Source organism: Giraffa tippelskirchi, chromosome 6 (assembly GCF_054371585.1).
Source record: "Giraffa tippelskirchi isolate mGirTip1 chromosome 6, T2T-mGirTip1v1.2.pri, whole genome shotgun sequence".
NCBI classification, from domain to species: Eukaryota; Metazoa; Chordata; class Mammalia; order Artiodactyla; family Giraffidae; genus Giraffa; species Giraffa tippelskirchi.
In genome coordinates this window covers 54439412-54461143 of record NC_137280.1, presented here as the reverse complement: position 1 = coordinate 54461143, position 21732 = coordinate 54439412, and the positions used below count along the sequence as shown (strand labels likewise).

Below are 21732 nucleotides of genomic sequence, written 5' to 3'. Positions count from 1 at the left end.
CAGACATGATTGTGCAACTAATACTTCACTTTCATAATCATGTGAGATGGCTTATAATAAATTTCATACATTTCAATAAATTTCATATATTTCAATAAATTTCATACCACATACATACATATATATTATTGATTCTATTTCTCTGGAGAACCCTAACACATCACTGTAGAACATAAACCCACATTTCATAATAACCTCTAACTATTTTAAATGTTTTATACAATAATTTAGTGATTTCATTGCTCAGTGTGGCCAAAATAGATTGAATATCATTCTGGGGTACACACATAAATGTTTAAGACCGTGTGAATTCTTTGTATGCATTTTTTAAATAATCATAGTTAAGTATGACCATTTCCTAACCCCTCAAAATATTCCTCTGAGATTCATAACATAAATGGAAAGGCATTTTGTTTAAAATCTGTGATTCTGCTTAGGATGACTTCAGATCATCAACTGGATCAATGTTTTACCTGCTACAGTTCACAGTTAGACAAACACGAAAACACATTTCTCTAGACTGTTAGGGGCTCTTCCTTCTCTTTTCTTTCCCCTTTATCCTTTATCCCTCTCTCCCTGAGCATCTCAGCCATGGGTGTGATCACCCCCAGAGGGAGTGGGAGGGCAGTGGCCCCATTGCAGTGTGTCAGCACCCAGCAGGGGGAGTTGGCGGGACCAGCAGCCCAGCTCAGCCCAGGACGTCGCCCAAGAGGGAAGGGCTCAGTGGAGAAGAAGGGCAAGATTGCAGGAGCGAGCCCTGAGTGGGGCTGCAGGCTGAGCAGGTAAGGCAGGCATCCAAATTACAATGCCTGTAACCTTCCAAAGTGCCAAGGTCATGGAGGTCAAAGGAAGACTGAGGAACGGGTGGGCTAAATCAGGCAAAACAGAACTTTAATGCAGTGCGATGCCTGACTCGGTCTGATACTGTGCTCTAAAGAGTTAGGTCTGCTGACAGAACTTGAATGAGACATGAAGATTAGACCAAGGTGAGCATCCTTGGTCTAATTTTGGTGGCTGCACTACGGTTGTGGCGGGGGGGGGGGGGCAGGGCTGAAATACACAGGCAAGTATTTGAATGATGGTGTCATGTTGATCATTTTTACCCAAATGGTTGACAAAATATTCTTTGTACTGTTCTTGCAGCTTTTATGTAAGTTTGCGGTTGTTTCAAAGGAAAAATAAAAGAAAGAATCTTTAAGGAACATATGTTTGTCAACATTATTTTCTGACATGGCAGCAACAAGTTTGGGGATCAATAAGTTTTAGGATCTCAACAAGAATTGGGATCAACGAGGCTTCCTGTTTGTGGTGTAACTGGTTTATTTCTCCTTCTTGTTTTAAAGAGACAATTTACTTTTTTTTTTTTGAGACAATTTACTTCTTGTTCTTGTGGGTTTTCCATCATTTTCTTTAAACCAAAGTTTAATGGGATTCGTATTTGGAAAAGATTTCAGCTCAGTGTTGACGCTTTTAGAAATGAAAACATCTGAGACTTGATAATGTACAATGTGCTCAATCATAAGTGAACAAATGATAAATGATTGAAAACACCTGTTGAATGCTCATAGGAAAACAATGTCTACAGTTCTTTTTTTTTTTTTTTAATTGCAGTTTTGTTAGAACTTGATCTTTTGCTGAATATTTCATTGTGGTCTTTTTGTTGGGCTTTAAATAGGTAGCGTTTTTGCTTTCCTCGAGCTTTGGCTGAAGTATTGTGAGGATGCAATGATTACCAAAAATAGAAGCAAACAGATGTTTGGAATCCTGTCTTTGAGCTTCCTTGGTCAGGCTGTGTCTCTTCCCTGTTAGTTGTTTGTATGGTGAATTCATTTCAGTTGCTACTCTGATGCCTGTGTGTCCTGTCTGGGATACACTTAGTCCTTCAAACTTACACATTTACTTCTTATGAACTGCCTACTTAACTGCAAAAGCAGTCACCACTGAACCTAAGTGATTTTTAAGCAGGAAAAAAATTTTTCTTAAGCCGCCTTGTATTCAGGGAACTCTGTTCTAGATGTGGAGACAAGAAATTAAAGAGGCCACATTTTCAGATTCATTTCATTTCTTGAAATTCTAAGCTATTCATTTTCAAATACTTATATAGTTCTTATTCTGTGCTAACCACTGTCCAAAGTACATTAAAAATATTAACTCACTTCATTTTCAAACAATTCCATGAGGCATTTTCTTATTTTACTGATGAGAAAGGGAAAGTGTTAGTTGCTCAGTTGTGTCTGACTCTTTGTGACCCCATGGAATGCAGCCTGCCAGGCTTCTCTGTCCACAGGGATTCTCCAGGCAAGAATACTGGAGTGGGTTGCCATTCCCTTCTCCAGGGGATCTTCCTGATCCAAAGATCGAACCTGGGTCTCCTGCATTGCAGGCAGATTTTTTTTTTTTTTTTTTAATAAATTTATTTATTTTAGTTGGGGGCTAATTACTTTACAATATTGTAATAGTTTTTGCCATACATTGACAAGAATCAGCCATGGGTTTACATGTGTTCCCCTTCCCGAACCCCCCACCCACCTCCCTCCCCCTCTCATCCTTCTGGATCATCCCATTGCCCCGGCCCTGAGCCCTTGTCACATGCATCGAACATGGAATGGTGCTCTGTTTCACATATGACAATACACATGTCTCAATGCCATTCTCCCAGAACGTCCCACCCTCACCTTCTCCCTCAGAGTCCATAAAATTGTTCCATGCATCTGTGTCTCTTATTCTGTCTCGCATATAGGGTTATCGTTACCATCTTTCAGATTCCATATATATGCATTAGTATACTGTATTGTTGTTTTTCTTTCTGGCTTACTTCACTCTGTATAATGGGCTCCAGTTTCATCCATCTCAGTAGAACCGGTTCAAATGTATTTTTTTTAATGGCTGAGTAATATTCCATTGTGTATATGTACCACAGCTTCCTTATCCATTCATCTGCTGATGGACATCTAGGTTGCTTCCATGTCCTGGCTATTGTAAACAGTGCTGCGATGAACATTGGGGTACACGCGTCTCTTTCAATTCTGGTTTCCTCGGTGTATATGCCCAGCAGTGGGGTTGCTGGGTCATATGGCAGTTCTATTCCCAGTTTTTTAAGGAATCTCCACACTCTTCTCCATAGTGGCTGTACTAGTTTGCATTCCCACCAACAGTGTAAGAGGGTTCCCTTTTCTCCACACCCTCTCCAGCATTTATTGCTTGTAGACTTTTGGATAGCAGCCATTCTGACTGGTGTGAAATGATACCTCATTGTGGTTTTGATTTGCATTTCTCTAATAATGAGTGATGTTGAGCATCTTTTCATGTGTTTGTTAGCCATCTGTATGTCTTCTTTGGAGAAATGTCTGTTTAGTTCTTTGGCCCATTTTTTGATTGGGTCGTTTATTTTTCGGGAATTCAGCTGCAGAAGTTGCTTGTATATTTTTGAGATTAATTGTTTGTCTGTTGCTTCATTTGCTATTATTTTCTCCCATTCTGAAGGCTGTCTTTTCACCTTGTTTATAGTTTCCTTTGTTGTGCAAAAGCTTTTAATTTTAATTAGGTCCCATTTGTTTATTTTTGCTTTTATTTCCAATATTCTGGGAGGTGGGTCATGGAGGATCCTGCTGTGATTTATGTCGGAGAGTGTTTTGCCTATGTTTTCCTCTAGGAGTTTTATTGTTTCTGGTCTTACGTTTAGATCTTTAATCCATTTTGAGTTTATTTTTGTGTACGGTGTTAGGAAGTGTTCTAGTTTCATTCTTTTACAAGTGGTTGACCAGTTTTCCCAGCACCACTTGTTAAAGAGATTGTCTTTTCTCCATTGTATATTCTTGCCTCCTTTGTCGAAGATAAGGTGTCCATATGTGCGTGGGTTTATCTCTGGGCTTTCTATTTTGTTCCATTGATCTATATTTCTATCTTTGTGCCAGTACCATACTGTCTTGATGACTGTGGCTTTGTAGTAGAGCCTGAAGTCAGGCAGGTTGATTCCTCCAGTTCCATTCTTCTTCCTCAAGATTGCTTTGGCTATTCGAGGTTTCTTATATTTCCATACAAATTGTGAGATGATTTGTTCTAGTTCTGTGAAAAATACCATTGGTAGCTTGATAGGGATTGCATTGAATCTGTAGATTGCTTTGGGTAGAATACTCATTTTCACTATATTAATTCTTCCAATCCATGAACACGGTATATTTCTCCATCTGTTTGTGTCCTCTTTGATTTCTTTCATCAGTGTTTTATAATTTTCTATATATAAGTCTTTTGTTTCTTTAGGTAGATATATTCCTAAGTATTTTATTCTTTTTGATGCAATGGTGAATGGTATTGTTTCCTTAATTTCTCTTTCTGTTTTCTCATTATTGGAGTATAGGAATGCAAGGGATTTCTGTGTGTTAATTTTATATCCTGCAACTTTACTATATTCATTGATCAACTCTAGTAATTTTCTAGTAGAGTCTTTAGGGTTTTCTATGTAGAGGATCATGTCATCTGCAAACAGTGAGAGTTTTACTTCTTCTTTTCCTATCTGTATTCCTTTTATTTCTTTTTCAGCTCTGATTGCTGTGGCCAAAACTTCCAAAACTATGTTGAATAGTAGTGGTGAAAGTGGGCATCCTTGCCTTGTTCCTGACTTTAGGGGAAATGCTTTCAATTTTTCACCATTGAGGATAATGTTTGCTGTGGGTTTGTCATATATAGCTTTTATTATGTTGAGATATGTTCCTTCTATTCCTGCTTTCTGGAGGGTTTTAATCATAAATGGATGCTGTATTTTGTCAAAGGCTTTTTCTGCATCTATTGAGATAACCATATGGTTTTTTTCTTTCAATTTGTTAATGTGGTGTATTACATTGATTGATTTGCGGATGTTAAAAAAACCTTGCATTCCTGGGATAAAGCCCACTTGGTCATGATGTATGATCTTTTTAATATGATGTTGGATTCTGTTTGCTAGAATTTTATTAAGGATTTTTGCATCTATGTTCATCAGTGATATTGGCCTGTAGTTTTCCTTTTTTGTGACATCTTTGTCTAGTTTTGGAATTAGGGTGATGGTGGCCTCATAGAATGAGTTTGGAAGTTTACCATCTTCTGCAATTTTCTGGAAGAGTTTGAGTAGGATAGGTGTTAGCTCTTCTCTAAATTTTTGGTAGAATTCCGCTGTGAAGCCGTCTGGTCCTGGGCTTTTGTTTGCTGGAAGATTTCTGATTACAGTTTCGATTTCCGTGCTTGTGATGGGTCTGTTAAGATCTTCTATTTCTTCCTGGTTCAGTTTTGGAAAGTTATACTTTTCTAAGAATTTGTCCATTTCTTCCAAGTTGTCCATTTTATTGGCATATAGCTGTTGGTAGTAGTCTCTTATGATCCTTTGTATTTCTGTGGAATCTGTTGTGATCTCTCCATTTTCATTTCTAATTTTGTTGATCTGATTCTTCTCCCTTTGTTTCTTGATGAGTCTGGCTAATGGCTTATCAATTTTGTTTATCTTCTCGAAAAACCAGCTTTTAGTTTTGTTGATTTTTGCTATGGTCTCTTTTGTTTCTTTTGCATTTATTTCTGCCCTAATTTTTAAGATTTCTTTCCTTCTACTGACCCTGGGGTTTTTCATTTCTTCCTTCTCTAGTTGCTTTAGGTGTAGAGTTAGTTGATTTATTTGATTTTTTTCTTGTTTCTTGAGGTACGCCTGTATTGCTATGAACCTTCCCCTTAGTATTGCTTTTACAGTGTCCCATAGGTTTTGGGTTGTTGTGTTTTCATTTTCATTCGTTTCTATGCATAATTTTATTTCTTTTTTGATTTCTTCTGTGATTTGTTGGTTATTCAGAAGCGTGTTGTTTAGCCTCCATATGTTGGAACTTTTAATAGTTTTTTTCCTGTAATTGAGGTCTAATCTTACTGCATTGTGGTCAGAGAAGATGGCTGGGATGATTTCAATTTTTTTGAATTTACCAAGGCTAGATTTATGGCCCAGGATGTGATCTATCCTGGAGAAAGTTCCATGTGCACTTGAGAAAAAGGTAAAATTGATTGTTTTGGGGTGGAAACTCCTGTAAATATCAATTAAATCTAATTTGTCTATTGTATCATTTAAAGTTTGTGTTTCCTTGTTAATTTTCTGTTTAGTTGATCTATCCATATGCGTGAGTGGAGTATTAAAGTCTCCCACTATTATTGTGTTATTGTTAATTTCCCCTTTCATACTTGTTAGTATTTGCCTTATATATTGTGGTGCTCTTATGTTGGGTGCATATATATTTATGATTGTTACGTCTTCTTCTTGAATTGATCCTTTGATCTTTATGTAGTGTCCTTCTTTGTCCCTTTTCACATCCTTTATTTTAAAGTCTATTTTATCTGAAATGAGTATTGCGACTCCTGCTTTCTTTTGGTCTCCGTTTGCATGGAATATGTTTTTCCATCCTTTCACTTTCAGCCTGTGTGTGTCCCTAGTTTTGAGGTGGGTCTCTTGTAGACAGCATATATAGGGGTCTTGTTTTTGTATCCATTCAGCAACCCTTTGCCTTTTGGTTGGGGCATTCAACCCATTTACATTTAAGGTAATTATTGATAAGTATGATCCCGTTGCCATTTACTTTGTTGTTTTGAGTTCGTGTTGAAACATCCTTTCTGTGTTTCCTGTTTAGAGAAGATCCTTTAGCATTTGCTGGAGAGCTGGTTTGGTGGTGCTGAATTCCCTCAGCTCTTGCTTGTCTGTAAAGCTTTTGAATTCTCCTTCATATCTGAATGAGATCCTTGCTGGGTACAGTAATCTGGGTTGTAGATTATTCTCTTTCATTACTTTAAGTATGTCCTGCCATTCCCTTCTAGCCTGAAGGGTTTCTATTGAAAGATCAGCTGTTATCCTTATGGGGATCCCCTTGTGTGTTATTTGTTGTTTTTCCCTTGCTGCTTTTAATATTTGTTCTTTGTGTTTGATCTTTGTTAATTTGATTAATATGTGTCTTGGGGTGTTTCGCCTTGGGTTTATCCTGTTTGGAACTCTCTGGGTTTCTTGGACTTCTGTGACTATTTCTTTCCTCAATTTAGGGAAATTCTCAACTATTATCTCCTCGAGTATTTTTTCATGGCCTTTCCCTTTATCTTCTTCTTCTGGGACTCCTATGATTCGAATGTTGGGGCGTTTCATATTGTCCCAGAGGTCCCGGAGGTTTTCCTCATTTCTTTTGATTCTTTTTTCTTTTTTCCTCTCTGCTTCGTTTATTTCCATCATTCTATCTTCTACCTCACTTATCCTATCTTCTGCCTCCGTTATTCTACTGTTGGTTCCCTCCAGAGTGTCTTTTATCTCCTTTATTTCATTATTCATTCTATATTGATTCCTTTTTATTTCTTCTAAGTCCTTGATAAACATTTCTTGCATCTTCTCAATCTTTGTCTCCAGGCTATTTATCTGTAACTCCATTTTGCTTTCAAGATTTTGGATCATTTTTATTATCCTTATTCTAAATTCTTTTTCGGATAGATTCCCTATCTCCTCCTCTTTTGTTTGGCTTTGTGGGCATTTCTCATTTTCCTTTACTTGCTGAGTATTTCTCTGCCTTTTCATCTTGTTTAGATTGCTGTGTTAGGCGTGGCCCTTCTGTATTCTGGTAGTATGAAGTTCCTCTTTGTTGTGGAGGTTCCTCACTGCGGTTGGGGTTGGACAGGTGGCTTGTCAAGGTTTCCTGGTTGGGGGAGCTTGTGTCGGTGTTCTGGTGGGTGGAGCTGGATTTCTGCTCTCTTGAGTGTAATGGAGTGACCAGTATTAATTTTTGAGATGTCTATGGATTTGGTGTGCCTCTGGGCAGCCTGTATATTGATGCTCAGGTCTATGTTCCTGCGTTGCTGGAGAATTTGCGTGGTATGTCTTGCTCTGGAACTTATTATCTCTTGGGTGGAGCTTGGTTTCAGTGAATTTATGGAGGCTATTGGATGGTCTCTTATTAATTAATGTTTCCCCTGGCTTTCAGTCTTATTCTTGCAGTAGCCTCAAGACTTCTCCTTCCATACAGCCTCAATAATAAAACTTTTAGGTTAATGGTGAAAAGATTCTCCACAGTGAGGGATACCCAGAAAGGTTCACTGAGTTACATGGAGAGATGAGGTGGGGGGGGTGGGTTGAGGTGACCAGGAGGGGAAGAGGGGAATTCAAATGTGGAGAGAGCAATCTAGCCAGTAAGCACTTCCCTCTGTGCTTTCCACAGTTTGGAACCCTCAGAGTGATTCACAGAGATACATAGAGAGGGGGGAGGAAGGTAACAGAGGTGAGCATGAGTAGAAAGGGAGGAATTAAGAGGGGAGAGAGAGATCTGGGCAGTATCCTGTTCCTGAAGTGTTCTCCGGTACCCAGAACACCCTCAGAGATTCACAGAATTGGGTTGAGAAGAGAAGGAGGAGGGTGGGAGATAGAGGTTCCCTGGGGGAGAAGAAAGAGCATCAATAGGGGGAGAGAGTGATCAGGCCAGTGATCACACTCCTGAGTAAAAATGGGTCCTAAAGATTGGGTTCTTAAATGTACAAAGTTGATATCAAATATGTAAAACACAGATTAAAAATCTAGAGTAGAGGTTAGACTCTTATAAAACTTACAATCTAAAAAAAAAAAAAAGAAAAAGAAAAAAGGGAACAGTGTAAAAAGAAAAAAAACAGTAAAACAGTAAAAAAAGAAACAGTAAAAAAATGTAGAACAGGAAAAAAACATTAAAAAAAAAGAAAACACAAAAGGTATAAGATATATGTATGTAGTTTGCTTCAAAAATAGGGTTTTTTTTTTTTGCAAGTTAATAGTGGGTTATGAAAATGAAAGTTAAAGGTGTAATAGAGGACTTGAAGAAAAAGGAAAGAAGAGAAAAAAAAATTTTTTTAATTAAAAAAAAAATTAAAAAAAAAAAAATGATAATAATAGTAAAAAATATATATATCCCGGACTTTCTCTGGAGCTGTTGTGAGCAGTGTGGGATCTGCTCAGTTTTAGATAGATCCTTATTCCTGCTTATACTTTTCAAGATCTGTAGGTCCTTTTTAATGCAGTCGGTATTAACTACAGGGATCTTAATCTGTTGGCCTGTCCCTTCCAAAGCACTTCCCTCTGTTTATTTGGCTTCTGTTTGGAGATCTCTTCAGTATCTAATTTCCGCCCTGCAACAAAGCGGTGGAGGTGACCTCTTTAGGTTCGCTTGTTCAATCGTGCTGTGGGGAGGAAGGAACACTGCAATTCTGGCGTGTGTGTGGTAAGCTCGCAGTGTCTCGGCCGCACTGGGTTCGCCCCCGCTCACGGCGTGTGTGCTTTCCCCGTCTACCCTGCTCAGGCTTCAGGTTACTCGGCCGGGGAGCGGGCCCTGAGCTGCGTGCACTTCCCAGGTCTAAGCCGCTCAGGTTCAGGCTCCCGGTTACTCCACAAAGGCGCAGACTCGATTTTGCCCGCGGCTTGTGCCGTTCCCGGTCGGAGCTGCCCAGGCGGCCAGGAGTTTGGCGAGGGCGCTGTCCCCTGTTGGGGCGGTGCGGCTTATCACCTCCCTGGTCCCCGCCTCGGTTTACGGGCGCGCCCGGCTCCGGTGTGCTTTGTGTCGGTTCTGGGGAGCTGGTCTCTGGCTGCGACCCTCCCGGCTGCTGTCGACCCTCCGGGATCTCAGGCAGTCTTTGCTTAAAAACTGGGAGCCTGTTTGCAGTTTGGTAGGGGGTGCCCTCTCTGGAGCCGAGTTTGCCCCTTTCCGGCTCTGGCGGGCCCCGCCTGCCCGCTGTGGCCGGCGGGGCATGGCGCGGTCCGCAGCCGGCTAGCTCTCCTCTGGTATCGCTCAGTCCTTTGTTCTGTGAGCGGGCCGGCAGTGCCTTAGAGTTGGGCTTTTCGCGGGATAGTTCTCTCTCTCTCGCTGTCCCACAGTTTAGGTTACTATCTCACGTTAGCTCCCTCAGATTGCCCTCGGGGCACTCGGGCCCGGTCCTTACCCTAGGCAATGCCGCCCGCTCCTCTCCGTTCAGCCCCCACTTGCTGGTGGCGGATGATGCGAGCGTCTGGGGTTCTTTGCTGGGAGTTGCTTTAGGCACGTAATCTGTGGATTTTATTTATTTTTTCCTCCCAGTTACGTTGCCCTCCGAGATAAAAATCCTCCCCCACACCCGCCGGTGAGAGGGTTTCCTGGTGCTTGGAAATTCCTCCTCTTTTACGACTCCCTCCCCGGGACGGGTCTCCGTCCCTAACTCTTTTGTCTCTCTTTTTATCTTTTATAATTTCTCCTACCTCTTTTGAAGATAATGCGCAGTTTTTGTGAAAGCCTGACGTCCTCAGCCAGCCTTCAGAAGTAGTTTTGTGAAGTTTGGTCAGCGTTCAGATGTTCTTTCGATAAATTTGTGGAGGAGAGAGTGGTCTCCCCGTCCTATTCCTCCGCCATTGCAGGCAGATTTTTTTTAACCATCTGAGCCACCAGGGAAACCCTGGATGAGAAAAGCAAGATACAAGAGAATAAATAACTCAAAGTCTCAGCTAGAAAAGAGTAGAGTCGAACTGCAAGCACAGACAGCCTGGCTAGGAGCCTACTCTCCTTACTACACTACTCCACTGTTCTTCTTAAGGAGATGTGTCCTGGACGGGTAAGAATCAGCTAGAAATCAGCTCAGGATTGCAGACTGAGCCCAGGAAGTTGCCTCATCTCTATTTAGAGACCTCACTGAAACTATTGCAGAGGAAAACAAAGGATTAAATCAATAACAAGAAAGAGAATGGAACAGACTTTTGAGTTCAACAGCTTTCTAGGATTCAGAATGTGTGAGAAGAGACAGAATGGAGGAGGCATGCCCTAGAATACATTCCTGGTAGGGCTGGTGGTGGGAACTGCCCTTCCTGGGGCTCTGGGTAGGGAGGAGTTGGTGCACCCCTGGGTGCAGGGTTAGAAGAAGGCTACCAACAGGAGCTTAATTTTAAACTGAGAGTGTGTTGTTGAGACACCTATACCTGTCAGCCTGCCCCACAAGCTTCTGCCTCACTAAGGACAAGAGGGAGATTGTACCTGTCTATAACCTGAATAACCCCCGGGAAGAGATAAAAACATCAAGCGTGACCGAGTGTTGCTCTTCATTTAAGTGGTGTCTGTTGTGAGGGTCCCCAGTCTAGCAGCCGGCTGCCTATACGTGTACCTTACAGGGAATTCCAGGCCTTGAAAATCCTTCAAATGGTAAAGAAGAGCCTATTAGAGAAGCAGGTCTGTCTACCTAAGAGGGAAGATCCAGACTAGTACCAGAAAGAAAAGCTTAATTATGATTCTTAACTACAAATAAAAGAAACCAAAGATAGACAGTTGCCCCTGCGAAATCAGAGATAATTCCAAGACAAATATGGGTGGTCTTCGCTTTGCCAGGTTCTGATAAGCAGGAGCTTTATCACAGTTATCACAGTAGAGGCCTACACCACCAGGCCCCCACCGATGCAGTTCCTGCATCAGTTGCCACAGTATATCGGTTGTGCGAGAAGCTGCAGAGAAGATAAACTCTGTGGCGAGCACTTCAGTCTACAAATCATTAACACACGCATAACAACGTCACTTCTCTCAAAGTCTGGTGATGCCTCGTGTTATTCAGTCCTCACAGAGGCAGCAGAGACAGTAAAGCATGCAGCCATAAACCCAGGTGATGTTTTACAAAAATGGAGACTTAAGAACAGGAAATTGGCACACAAAGACAAAAGAACAGTGAAGAAGCGATATGAAAATGCTGGATGTGAAGTCTGAATCAAACGTAAATAAGGTTGTGGAATGAACAGTGGACCATGGGCCTGTTGACAGTGCAACATTGAGAGACTGAGAAACACAGCCAAAGGGATGTAGTGAAGACAGACTTACTGAGATGAAGGAGCACAGTTGTGATGAAAAGGGTGATGATGTCCCAGAGGAGGGATACCGTTAAAAAGCTACACGTTAAAAAGAAACTAGAAATAGTTCATGACCAAAGTCAGAAATATGACAGCTCACCAAGGCATAGGCAAAAAAAAAAATGCCTCAAGTTATGTAATGAGAAAGCAAGCACTGTTCATACTACTATCGATGAGCTTGGGTTTTTGCTTTTTTCTAACAAAGACATAGAATATTTTCTTAATATTACTAATGTTTTAGATGATAATACACTAAATATCAGGCTTCCCGGGTGGCACTAGTAGTAAAGAACTGGACTGCCAATGCAGGACATATGAGACATGGGTTCGATCACTGGGTTGGGACGATCCCCTGAAGGAGGGCATGGCAACCCACTCCAGTATTCTTGCCTGGAAAATCCCATGGACAGGGGAGCCTGGCGGGCGTCAGTCCACAGGGTTGCAAACAGTCAGACACAACTGAAGCGACTTAGCACAGCACACACATACTGAATATCAGTTCTACCATTTTATATTTTCCTTTACATTTATAACTGAAAGCAAAGACTTAATTTTTGTAAAACCTTATAGGTAACAGAACAACCATAATTTTTCCTGTTGATTATTAGGGCCATTTTGCAAGTTTTCAGCTTGCATGTTTACTTTCTCTGGTCCCATGCTACTGCTCAAAACGAGGCTTGTCTGTATCTAAACAATTTCTTAGATGGAAGGGGAACCACTAGATTAAAAAAAATTTGAGAAACTTCAATCAGATCCTTATTCAAATAAACAAACAGTAAAAACACTCAAAGAAACTTGAATACTACTGTATATTTAAGGATATTAAGAGGTTATTGTTATTTATTATATTTGATTATATTTCAAAAAGAGTCGTTAGAGTGATGCCAGCCAGACAGAGGAATAGAAAGCCCCAGAACTTCTTCTAACACAGACACCAACCTAACAGTGATACACAGACCACAGTATCTTTGTGACAACTCCAGGAACCAGGCAACAGGCTGCAGCACGAGGTGAGCACCAAGCCAAGAAGGGTCACAGTAGGTAAGAAAGCTCCTTGTGTTTTGCCTGCCCTAGTCCCACCCACACCCCAGTCCAGGACAGAGACCAGAAGAAAACTCTCAGCTTCTCTCTTGGAAGGGAAGATAAGAGCAGAACGTGAGTCCAAAGTCCTGGCTTTTTGCGGGGCTGCCTAAGGGACTAATTTCAGTCTCGGGAACTCAGGGCACTGATGGGAAAGCAGTATATTTTGTGTGGTTGCCGGACTTGAGGTCGTTGAGAACAATGTCATGTTCAGTTGGAGTTATACTTTGGCCACCTAATGCGAAGAACTGACTCATTTGAAAAGACCCTGATGCTGGGAAAGATTGAAGGTGGGAGGAGAAGAGGACAACAAAGGATGAGATGGTTGGATGGCATCACAGACTCAATGGACATGAGTTTGAGTATGCTCCGGGAGTTGGTGATGGACAGGGAAGCCTGGCATGCTGCAGTCCATGGGGTCACAAAGAGTTAGGACACAACCGAGCGACTGGACTGAACTAATACCATGGAGAATGCAGTACCACAGATAGACACCAGAGGGAGTAAGAGATTACAGGCTCCTGAGAAGGAAACAGGCAAGTCTGTCTCTAGTAAATCATACTCACAAGCCAAGACGTACCCCCAGAAAAGGTTTGAGAGTTTCTCAAATCTCCAGCCAAGATGACTTCCCCTACAGACTGGACTTCCCCTATAGACTGGGCTTCCCTGGTGGCTCACTGGTAAAGAATCTGCCTGCCCACGTAGGAGAGGCGAGTTCAATCCCTGACTCAGGAAGATCTCCTGGAGAAGGAAATGGCTACCCACTCCGGTATTCTTGCCTAAAGAATTCTATGGACAGAGGAGCCTGGTAAGCTACAGTCCAGCCCATGGGGTCGCAAGAGTCGGGCACAACTTTGTGAATAAACAACAACAGACTGGGAGGGATGGCCATTTTTCACATGCCCAAATTTCAATACAGGATCACATGGCTTACAAGAAAAAAAAGGGGGAAACAAACACAGCTGAATAAACTGATCAAAATAAATTTCCAGAAACCAACCCTAAAGAAACAAGAGATCTATGAATTACCAGACACAGAATTCAAATAACTACTTTAAAGGTGCTCAATGTGCTAAAAGAGAGCACAGATAGACAACTAAAGAAAATCAGGAAAACAGTGGATGAACAAAATGAGAATATCAACAAAGAGAAATTATAAAAAAAAAAAAAAGAAATTCTGGAGCTGAAGAATACAATAACTGAATTAACAAATCCAATAGGAGGATTCAGTGGCAGACTTAATCAAGCAGAAGGAAGAATCAGCAAATGACCTGAAGATGATCATTTGAAATTATCGTCAGAGGAGTAGAAAAGATAAAGAATGGAAAAGTGAAACAGTTTGGGGGCTCTGGGACACCACCAGGCAGATCAATGTAATAATTATAGGAGCTCCAGAAGGAGAAGGGGCCGGGGGTATGCAGAGAGCTTACTTGAAGAAATAATAGCCAAAAAAAAAAAAAAAGATGGCCAGAATTTTTCTAAACTTGAGGAAAGATATGGACATACCAAATGACTGCAATGGAATGAAACTAGGGCTCAATAGCAAAGGAAAAATTGGAATATTCTCAAATATGTGGAAATTAAACAATACACTCTTGAAAAATAAATAATCTAATTTTACATCTCAAAGAACTAAAAAAAGAACAAACTAAACTCAAAGTTAGCAGAAGGAAGAAAATAATAAAGATTAGAGCAGAGAAAATAGGGACTAGGGAAACAACAGAGAAAATAAAACTAAGCTGAATTTTTGAAAAGATAAAAAAATTGACAAACCCTTAGCTAGATTAACTAGGAAAAAACTACTTAACTAAAATCAGAATTGAAATATAAGACATTACATCTAATGCCACAGAAATAAAAAGGATTAGAATACTATAAATGCTTATATGTCAACAAATGGGATAACCTAGAAAAAAGGGATAAATTCCTAGAAATACAGAACCACTTAAGACTGAATCATAAACAAATAAAAAATCTGAACTAGTAAGGACACTGAAGTAGCTTTAACAAAGAACAACAAAGAAAAGTCCACGATCAGACAGCTTCCCTGAGGAATTCTACCAAACATGTGAAGAAAAACTAACATCAATCTTCTTCAAACTCTTACAAAAAACTGAAGAGGTGGGAACAATTCAAAATTCATTCTGTGAGGGCAGCATTATTCCAATACTAAAACCAAACACTACAAGAAAACTACTGATTAATACAAATATCGAATCATTACATGGTACACCTGAAACTAATATAATGCCATATGTCAATTATGGTGATTTGGTTTAGTCACTAAGTCATGTCCAACTCTGGGGACCCTGTGGACTGTAGCCCGCCAGTCTCCTGTGTCCATGGGATTTCTCAGACAAGAACACTGGAGTGGGTTCCCTTGCTCTCCTGCAGGGAATCTTTCCCACCCAGAATCCATGTCTCCTACATTTCAGGCAGCCTCCTGCATTGCAGGCGGATTCTTAACTGCTGAGCCACCAGGGAAGCCCTCAATTTAAAAAACTCACACCATTATCTCTGATGAATACTGAGGCAATTCTCAACAAAATACTAGCAAACTAAATTCAACAGCACAATAAAAGGATTATACACCATGACCAAGTGGGATTTATCCTGGGACACAAGGATGCTTCAGCCTTGACTGAAGGTCAAATGATCTTCAGTAAAGGTGCCAATTGATGCTTTTGAATTGTGGTGCTGAAGAACACTCCTGAGAGTCCCTTGAACTGCAAGGAGATCAAGTCAGTCAATCCTAAAGGAAATCAATCTTGAATACTCATTGGAAAGGCTGATGCTGAAGCGCCAATAGTTTGGCCACCTGATGCAAAGAGCCAACTCATTGGAAAAAACCCTGAAGCTGGGAAATATTGAGGGCAGGAGAAGGGGATGAGACAGTTGGATGGCATCACCAACTCAATGGAAAAGAGTTTGAGCAAACTCTGGGAGATAGTGAAGGACAGGGAAACCCTATGGACAGGAAGTGCTGCAGTCCATAGTGTTGAAAAGATTCAGACACGACTTAGAAACTAAACAACAAAGGTGCCAAGACCAAGCAACTGGGGAAAAGAAGAGTCTCTTACAACCAATGGTGTTGGGAGAAATACAGATATCTACTGCAAAAGAATGAAGCCATCTACAAAAATCACCTTATACCATATACAAAAATTTACTCACAATGAATTGACATGAAGAGGCAACTTACAGAATGGGAGAATTTGCAAGTCACATATCAGATAATCAGTTAATATCAGAATACATAGAGAGCAATATGTTTAGTATTGTCTCATATGTATTTTTTAAAGAGGTAAATTTTATATGGCTAAAGGGAAGATATTGAATAGATTAAAATCACATATACTTGTGTTTACAAGAAAAGTTCTGAAGATTTCAATATTAACAATACCTTTTGGGGTGGGTGGGTTCTATATAAAGGAATAAAAAAAAGCACTTTATAGGATAAAACGTAGAGAAAGATCAAGTTCTCTTGTTCTAGAAGTTTAATTTGCTATGAAAGTGAAAGGTAGTCTACCTAGAATGAAGAATTAACTTAGTTTTTTTTACTTTCTAAAGGTTAAATTTTGACTTTGCCACGTTCTGCTTTGGAGTTGGACCTGTGTACTCACTAGTTTGGTGAAGGAGGAAGCAGTTAGGAAAGCCTTATCCTGGGTTCAAATGCCCCTGTAAGTAATCTCACCTAACACCATTCATCAGCAGTGCACCACACCCTGTGGGAATCAAGTTCGCCATGGGAGAAATCTATGCACTTAGCAAGCCAGTCTTGATTTTGTTAGAAAGTGTCTCCGAGAGAGACAAAGAACACCCACCATGACCTTGAGATAGACACAAGTACCTTCATTTTGCACATGAGAATTGAGGCTCAAAGAAGTATCTTACTAAGTCTGCATATCCAGGTAATTAAGTTTGGAACAGATTTGACAGCACGGCCGAGAATTTCTCCTCTCTTGCCCATTTACCTTACATCCCAGATCCTGAACCTATTTAATACATACCTTAGGGGCGTGTTCTTGCCTGGAAAATCCCATGGACGGAGGAGCCTGGTAGGCTACAGTCCATGGAGTCGCAGAGTCAGACACGACCGAGGATTTCACTTGTACTTAGGGGCGTCAGGTGGAAAAATCTGACCTAGCAATGCACAGCTATTGTCTCCTGTTTAGCTGCATGTTTAAAACAAAGTAGCTGTGAATCTAATGGGAATGTGGTAAGGACTGGAGAGCCGCCCATTTTCAACCTTCCTCTGCCTCGGGCTTAACTTGTGGCTCAGATGGTAAATAATCTGCATACAACTCGGGAGACCCAAGTTTGATCCTTGGGTTGGAAAGATCCCCTGGAGAAAGGGAATGGCTACCCTAGTATTCTTGCCTGGAGGATTCCATGAACAGAGGAGCCTGGCAGGCTGCAGTCCATATTGCAGAGTTGGACATGACTGAGGGACTAACACTCTGCCTCCCTAATCCATACAAGCTAGCCTACAACCCAGACTCATTGGTATCGATACCACTATGTAAACTATCATTATTTTGTTACTAATATTTGAAGGCCCTGTAGCAGCTTTAAAATAGTTATTTTTGAATGTTTTAGAGTGTACGGATGTGCAAGTTGGACCATAAAGAAAGATCAGTGCCGAAGAACTGATGCTTTTGAACTATGGTGTTGGATCAACCCTGAATTTTCATTGGAAGGACTGATGCTGAGGCTGAAGCTCCAAGTTTGCCCACCTGATACGAAGAGCCAACTCACTGGAAAAGACCCTGATGCTGGGAAGGATTGAGGGCAGAAAGGGGCAGCAGAGAATGGGATGGTTGGATGGCAACACCAACTCAATGGACAGGAGTTTGAGCATACTCTGGGAGATGGTGAAGGACACAGAAGGCTGGCATGCTGCAGCCCCATGGGGTTGCAGAGTGGGACATGGCAGAGCAACTTAACAACAAACACATTTTTATGTGTATTTTCTCATTTGTCCTTTATAAGGCAGTGGGCTGATGAACACTGAAGTTCATTCATGTTAAGTGAGTTACTGAAGGTCTCAGAATTTCTTTTAGGGGGAAAATGTTAAATGTTTCCTTTGGGGAAAAGGGAAAAAAATCTTACCTGAAATAGTTTACATTTAAAGTCGCTCAGTCGTGTCCAACTCTTTGTGACCCCATGAACTATACAGTTCATGGAATTCTCCAGGCCAGAATACTGGAGTGGTAGCCTTTCCCTTCTTGCAGATGAGAATTAATGTCCAAAGAGGTTTAGTAAGCATGTTTAAGGTCACATAACTAACCAGCTGTGCAACTTAAAAAGACTAAAAACCCAGTTAGTTCACTGCTATCTCCCTTGTACATTATCTACAACCAGTTAGGATAGGGAAGCCTGGTGTGCTGCAGTCCATGGGTTGAGAGTCCCACAAAACTTAGTGACTTAACAAAGGAATTGAAGCTAATAGCAGTTCCTGAATTTTAAGTGCCACGTTTTAGCTGTATTACAGGCCCTATGTATTGCTTATGGCTTAAATGCAGTTATTCTCATGTGATAACTGCTAAACCATCAGTCACCCTGGCATGTATTGGTTAAATTTCAGAACTGTATGCAAGCTGCATCTTCTGATGAAGGCACATTTAGCTTAACAACCTACTCTTTGGGCATTAATGATCTTAACTGCCACTGTAGTTTTAGAACTTCCTACTGCAGAGAATGCTGAAAATTGGGCTAGAAGACAAGCCAGTAGCTCACTGCCAGGCTGATTTCTTACCAACTTCTTCCGTTGAACTGAGAACACCAGCTTCTCTAGGAAAGATTAGATCACTGCTGGCCTCAGGGATAGAACTGTAAGAATCTTCTTATGCAATGAAATTTTCATTTTCTTGTTTTCCCAAGCTAAGTAGTTTAAAAGTTGATCTGGCACAACGTTGTTGTTAAGTGGGTTAGCATAGGTTACCTTAGCATAGCATCTTTGCTAAACTTTAGCATAACATCATCCCAGGCTCTGTTCTACTAAAATCCCTTTTCAAAATCTGGTGTTTCGGAGACCTGCTAGGAGGAAAAAAATAGAATCAAAAGGACTCGGATGTTGCAGCAGGATAAATTGTTTAGGGATGAGTATTCCAGTATTAGAATGACTGTGTGGCACGTGTTGGACATGGGTTGAGAACAAGGTGTGCGAGCTTGTCAACTTACAGCTATGAGGTTCTGGCATCTGGCACATAATTGGATATACAGAGAAACCTGAACAGTTTAAACATACAAGCTAACTGAAGTCACTGGACAAGGTAATCCAAAGTGGACTGGGCTCCAACCTGGAGGAAAGGCCAGAATTTCAATACTGTACTAAGAGTAGCAAACTTTATCATTCGGAAAATGCTTAAATACCTGTCATATACTTTTGTAGAATAGACATACATGTGTTTAATATTTCAGCTGTGCTATTAAAGCTCAGAACACTGGGCAAATTAAAACTCAAAGCAATTTCTATGTCTGCACAATGGTAATGGTGAAGAAAATACAATGTATAAGCAGAGCCCTGCAGCTAGGCAGTGTAATCCAGTATCATGCCAATAGAGGTTTGGATAAATGGAATTTGACCTAAGATGTGCTTTTCAGCCCCAAACATATAAACAGTTAACTTAGCTTCAAACTGAATGACCTATATATATTAGGTGGAAAGGGATTCCAAAAAGTATACGTAAAACATGTATCTATAGATATAACCTCAATCTAGTACTAGGATTATATTTGCTCATCTAAAATATAATCAGGGCACCAGTATCTATAAAAGTTCCCCAAACTCACTGAAATTTAAAAGAGTTATGACAAACAAGCAGAGTCAGTGATAGAATTTAACATCTAGCTTCTGAGTTCCTTGCCTTTTAGCACACTAGGTTTCTAACCACAGCTGGTCACATTAGAATCACGCCAGAAACCTCTGACAGTTCCAAAGTAAAACCCATACACATGTTCAAAAATCCCAATATTTATCAACAGCAAGATGTCATGTGGCAGTTAACAGAATTCAGTTTTCAAACTAGCTTACTGGCCCCTGGAAAACAATGGAAACAGGATCAACCACCACAGGCTATCCATCTAATTCTTAGTATTCTACTTAAAAGGTGTAATCAATTCCATAATTCAACTCTATTCCTAAGACTTGACAGTATTAAGAATAAAAGTCAACAAGATTTAACAACTAATTATCGATTTATTAAAAAGGCTGATTTAGGCATCGGCAATGGTGACTTCCACCTCGACTCCTGGTTCAATACTGATGGACGTGATCTGCTTGACAATTTCAGAAGGGCTGTGCAGGTCAATGAGTCGCTTGTGGATCCTCATTTGGAATCGATCCCAAGTCTTAGAACCTTCACCACAAGGAGTTTTCCTTGTAGTTATTCTCAGAGTCTGCAATAAGAAAAAAATGGGAACCAAGCATTTATGTTCTGTTGTGCTTCCCTAGAACACTTACAGAATCAGTACAGATTCCATTTGAAAACTTCCCAGGGTCTCAGCCCGCTTTACAGAAATACTTTTCAGATACAGACAATTTTTAACAGCAAGTCTATTTTCCCTCGGCCACAACAGGACCCTTGGTACTGTGACAAAGGCACACCAAACACCAGTAGCAAAAACCTTCAACCGTTTTACTTCCAAAAAGCACATTTTTAACAAGAACCAGATTTTACCAGCATCTGACTTTGGGTGTGTATTGTTAGCATCAGTACATAACAATCTTTTGGCAGCCAAATCCCTTACCCTAAAGGGCAAAAATGCATTCTGATATCCAAATACACATCAGAATTATCTTGGAGTTTTTTGAAAAATACAAATGCCCAGGTATCGCTTTTTTTTGCCAAAGCTCCAGATGAGCAGCCATGTTTAAAAGCTACTAGATTGTAACAGAACCTTTTACTTTAATCTAGTTTGTTTCATTTTTTCTATTTCATATTCAGTGCTCCCATTTCACTTTGTTTTCTAATTTCTCCATCTTTCTTTTTAGTATGCAACTACCATCTTCCATCTGCCCAGGACACTCTCCCACCTTGGTTGGCATCCGAACTGGTCCTTTTACTTTGAGATTCTTTTCCTTCGCGCCTCTGATCAGGTCAGCACACACTGCAGAGAATAAGAGCATGCTTCAGTTGGTTCCCTTAACGCACAAGAGCCGGCTCGAAGTCGAACCGCCGCGGGCTCAGAATAGCGTATAAGACGATCACCGTAAGTCAACACAGCAATTCTCTCCTCACCGCCAACACGGCACACACCGAGTGTGACCCAGTCTTAACTATGTCTTTTAAAAGAGGACGCTGGCCCCCGAGAGCCGACCTCGTTCAGGAACAAGCCCCGAGACCCTCGAATTCGCCGCACTGACCCTTCTCCAGAGACTTCACGTTGCGGCTGGTGAGGGTGATCCTAATCCGGTGAATGGCCACCTCTGGCTCCACGGGAGTCTTGCCGGTGTCTTTAAAGGCCTGTTACCACAAAAGTGGGAATAGAGAACCCTTAAAAAGCCTGTCAAGTCCAGAGACCCAGAGCGCTCAGAGCCTTCACAGCTCCTGGCGGCACCTCACAAGCCCGTTCTCTAGACAAGCGAGTCCCGTTCCCTCCCTCTAGCCCAGCGTTGCTCCAGGACGCGACCCGGACGCCCCCGACTCACCATGGCTGCGGTGCGGCTTCCTGACCGACTTGTTCCTCGGCGAGAGCGAACAGCGGTGAGTCAGGAGCAGGAGCGGGCAGCACGGAGCTCCGCTTCAGCGGCGACCGCGGCTTCCTCAAAGAGGAAGGCGTGAGGCCTGCGGGGCGCTTAT

The 21732-nt window shown here is 41.2% G+C and overlaps 1 protein-coding gene, 1 long non-coding RNA gene and 1 other non-coding gene across 3 annotated transcripts; 1 reads left to right on the top strand and 2 right to left on the bottom strand.

The window, feature by feature from the left end:
- Positions 1-703: 703 nt before the first annotated feature.
- Positions 704-21701, top strand: LOC145511523 (uncharacterized). Its single transcript, XR_014057914.1, has 4 exons — positions 704-782; positions 16499-16608; positions 17528-21142; positions 21539-21701. It is a non-coding gene; the product is annotated as an uncharacterized LOC145511523 (long non-coding RNA).
- Positions 20110-21704, bottom strand: RPS20 (ribosomal protein S20). The gene is made up of 4 exons (XM_081504962.1): positions 21582-21704; positions 21297-21396; positions 20967-21040; positions 20110-20329 (listed from the first exon to the last, which is right to left on the bottom strand). Exons 1-4 carry the CDS (start codon positions 21582-21584, stop codon positions 20147-20149), a joined length of 360 nt encoding a protein of 119 aa, XP_081361088.1. The 5' UTR covers positions 21585-21704; the 3' UTR covers positions 20110-20146.
- LOC145511856 (small nucleolar RNA U54) lies at positions 21110-21176 on the bottom strand. Its single transcript, XR_014058228.1, has one exon. It is a non-coding gene; the product is annotated as a small nucleolar RNA U54 (small nucleolar RNA).
- Positions 21705-21732: the final 28 nt, after the last annotated feature.

Bases quoted from the DNA above. Each gene is read 5' to 3' on its own strand.
- RPS20 (XM_081504962.1), bottom strand. The intron at 21,041-21,296 runs GTCAGTGCGGCG...TATTCTCTGCAG, and splicing joins CGTGAAGTCTCTGGAGAAGG to TGTGTGCTGACCTGATCAGA. The intron at 20,330-20,966 runs GTGGGAGAGTGT...TTCTTATTGCAG, and splicing joins CAGTTCGGATGCCAACCAAG to ACTCTGAGAATAACTACAAG.